This window comes from Condylura cristata, unplaced genomic scaffold, assembly GCF_000260355.1.
Source record: "Condylura cristata isolate star-nosed mole 26May11 unplaced genomic scaffold, ConCri1.0 scaffold00001, whole genome shotgun sequence".
NCBI classification, from domain to species: domain Eukaryota; kingdom Metazoa; phylum Chordata; class Mammalia; order Eulipotyphla; family Talpidae; genus Condylura; species Condylura cristata.
Genome location: NW_004567102.1, coordinates 87,052,382 through 87,055,175, shown reverse-complemented (window position 1 = coordinate 87,055,175; position 2,794 = coordinate 87,052,382). Strand labels below are relative to the sequence as shown.

Sequence of the window (2,794 nt, the reverse complement as noted above, 5' to 3'; positions counted from 1 at the left end):
CTGCCCAGAGGGGGGTTCCCTACTCCCACCTCAGCTGACTCTGAAGCCCCCGGGGAGAAACTGTGGCACATTGCATCTGGGCACCAAAGGCAGGGTTGGGCGGGGGGGGGGCCTTCCCAGCCCCACCTGTGTCAGGGGTGGCCATGCTGCCCGCCTGTGCTCACCAGCCTCAGCCTAGCTGGCCGCTGTGAGCCCTCAACCCAGCAGCCCCCACCGACAGCGGCTTCCTGAGAATCGAGGGTCTAGGCCGCGGCGGGCACTCAGCACTCACGTGCCCACTCAGCTCGCTGCTGCAGGCCGAGTATTTAGCTGCCGGGACCACTCCCTCTGCCCTGGCAGGCACCACTGCACCCCACTCTGTCTGGGGGGCCCTTTGTGGTCACAGTGAGTGCTGTGCAACCACCCCAGGCCGGCTAGGCTCTAGTCTCAAAGGCAAAATCAGTATCATCTCACTGACTTTAGCACTGGCACAGGGACAGACCGGCAAGCGGAGAGACGGCCACTCGGCCCGGTGGCCTCGCAGTGACACAGGCCTCGCGCCACAGCCAAGGGCCCCTCTCACCCACACCCCGGGCACACACGTGCTCCCTGGCACCCACACCGCACACTCACGCCTCGCAGCCCAGCGCCGGGCACCTAGGAGTGCCAGGCCACAGGGCCGGCAGCAGGAGGGCAGGGCAGAGCTGACTTAAGCCCGCAGTGAGGAAGGCAAGCGTGCAGGATGCCCAGGTCACCCGCGGGGCAGCTTGGGTCTCTCCAACGCCCTCCCTGCCACCACACTCCACACTCACAGTGGCCGCCACCCCGCCGCCCTCCCGGGAGAGCGCAGCAGCCGCCTTCTCCCTGCCGGGCCAACTGCTCTCGCGCTCTCGCGCTTTGCCCACCCTTGGGGGACCCGCACCAGCCAGTGTCCCCAGGCCTCCCAGAGCCCCTGGCGGGTCAGGGGCTCTTGCCCGCCTTTGCTGAAAGTCCTCCTCCAAAGCTGTGCCAGGGGAGCCCGAGACTAGAGGGCAAGTTTGAAAGAAGACGGAGCCCCAGCTAAAAGGGGACGCCCAGCGGTGGCCGGTCGGGCAGAGGACGCTGAGCGTTGAGGTCACCCTGTGAGGCGGGGCGTGGGGACAGAGGCCGCATGGGCCCTCGTTTCCTGCTGCAGGCCCCAGAAGCCACGTCCACTCTCCGAGGACGCCCGAGGTGCGTCCTCGGTGTGGCCACAGGCCAGCAGGCGTGTCACCGGCCCAGGCCCAGGCCCCACGGCGGCTCCAGGGTGCGCAGGAAGCAGCTCGTGTGCCACACTGGGGCCACCTCGCCGCTGGCCCCACGGGCAAAGGAACATCAAAGCCACGGCCCGCGGCCCCGGGCTCTGCGTCCTCCCCGCGGGGCAGCTCACCCAGGCTCCAGCAGTGCAGGCGAGAACCTTGGCGCCCTCGGGGTGCGCCACGGGGTTTGATGGGGAACAGGTGCGAGGGGGCGGCAGCTCGGGCCCTGCGAGCGAATCTCCACACGCCCTCCGCTGGGCTCCCTCTGGCGCGCTCTCGGGGCCGCCGTTTCTGGGAAACGCCACCCTCATGTCCCTGACCTCAGGTGTGCACGCACACACGCAGGTGTCCGGTCAGACACGCTGCCCACACCCACACGCCCTCCGCGTTCACACCGTCGAGGCCGCAGGTGATGGCCGCAGAGGCCAGAGTGTGAAAGCCTGACCGCCTCATCTGCCCGACACCCAGTGCGACCCCTGAGGGCTGTGTGCGCCCCAAGGTAAGCTGAACTCACTCGATATTTTGGGGTGTAAGATGAGGTCACCTGTAGACTCTCCAACAAGAACCAAAACAGTAATATAGCAGCACGTGACTGGGAAACAGGTGGCCGGAGCTTCCTTCCAAAATAGCCCCGCGGAGCCCCGATCCACAGGAAGGCCATGTTTTATTCGGCGGCGTGTGGATGCCACGTGTGGATGCCACGTGTGGATGCCACGGCGATGCCACTTGTGGAATCGTCGCCATACTTGCGAGCCAAGTGGCGCTGAGAAAGCTACATGTTGAAATAACTTTGCCGACATAAAGTCCTGCACAAAGGCGTTTTCTTTATGAGAAGTAAAACAATAATTATTCTAGAAACAGACTAGCAAAACACAACAAAAGGAGCTCTAGAAGCTGTGGCTACTGCGTGCTTGGAGGTCAAGGTGGGGGCGGGGCGCCGGGGTGGGGAGGAGCATCGGGCGGGCGGGAGTGAGCCCCGTTCCCCAAGTACAGGCTTTGTAAGTGCACGGCGAATTAGTAAAGCTGACTGAAGTTTAAAATGATAAACCTGCTGCACTGGCCTCGTTATAATCATATTTAAATTCAAGTGACTCCTCCAGAGACTCCAGAATGTGCCCGGTCGCCCGCATCGCCCTCACTGGAGAGAAGACCGCCGGGCTTCAGGGCTGAGCGCAAGCAAAGGCTCTCGGTGCTGGCCGGTGCTGGCCGGACCGCTCCGATCCAGGGGCGGCGGTGGGGTGGCGGCGCGGGCGCCCGGCGTCAGTCCCGCCCCCACCTCCGCACTGGGTCCCACGGAGCCTCAGGGGCCCGCAGGGTCTGCGCTCCGGACCTGGAGGTAGATCTTGTTCGCTTGGGGCTTCACTTTCCTGGAGCAACCAGACATAAAAGTTACGGTCAAAATAATAAACAACACGATGTCTTGATTAAGAAAGGTGGGGGGAGGTGGGGACTCAGGTGACAGAGGGTCACAGGGAGGCAGGGCTCAGGTGACAGAGGGTCACAGGGCAGCGGGGCTCAGGTGACAGAGGGTCACAGGG

General features: G+C 64.2%; 1 protein-coding gene across 1 annotated transcript in view; it reads right to left on the bottom strand.

Annotated features, from left to right (window-relative positions):
• Window positions 1–2,537: 2,537 nt before the first annotated feature.
• SLC22A1 (solute carrier family 22 (organic cation transporter), member 1) overlaps window positions 2,538–2,794 on the bottom strand; it is a 21,318-nt gene continuing 21,061 nt past the window's right edge. Inside the window, exon 11 of the mRNA XM_004674171.2 lies at window positions 2,538–2,623. Within this exon, the coding sequence (XP_004674228.1) occupies window positions 2,557–2,623 (67 nt within the window). The 3' untranslated portion in view covers window positions 2,538–2,556. The remainder of the gene's footprint in view (window positions 2,624–2,794) is intronic.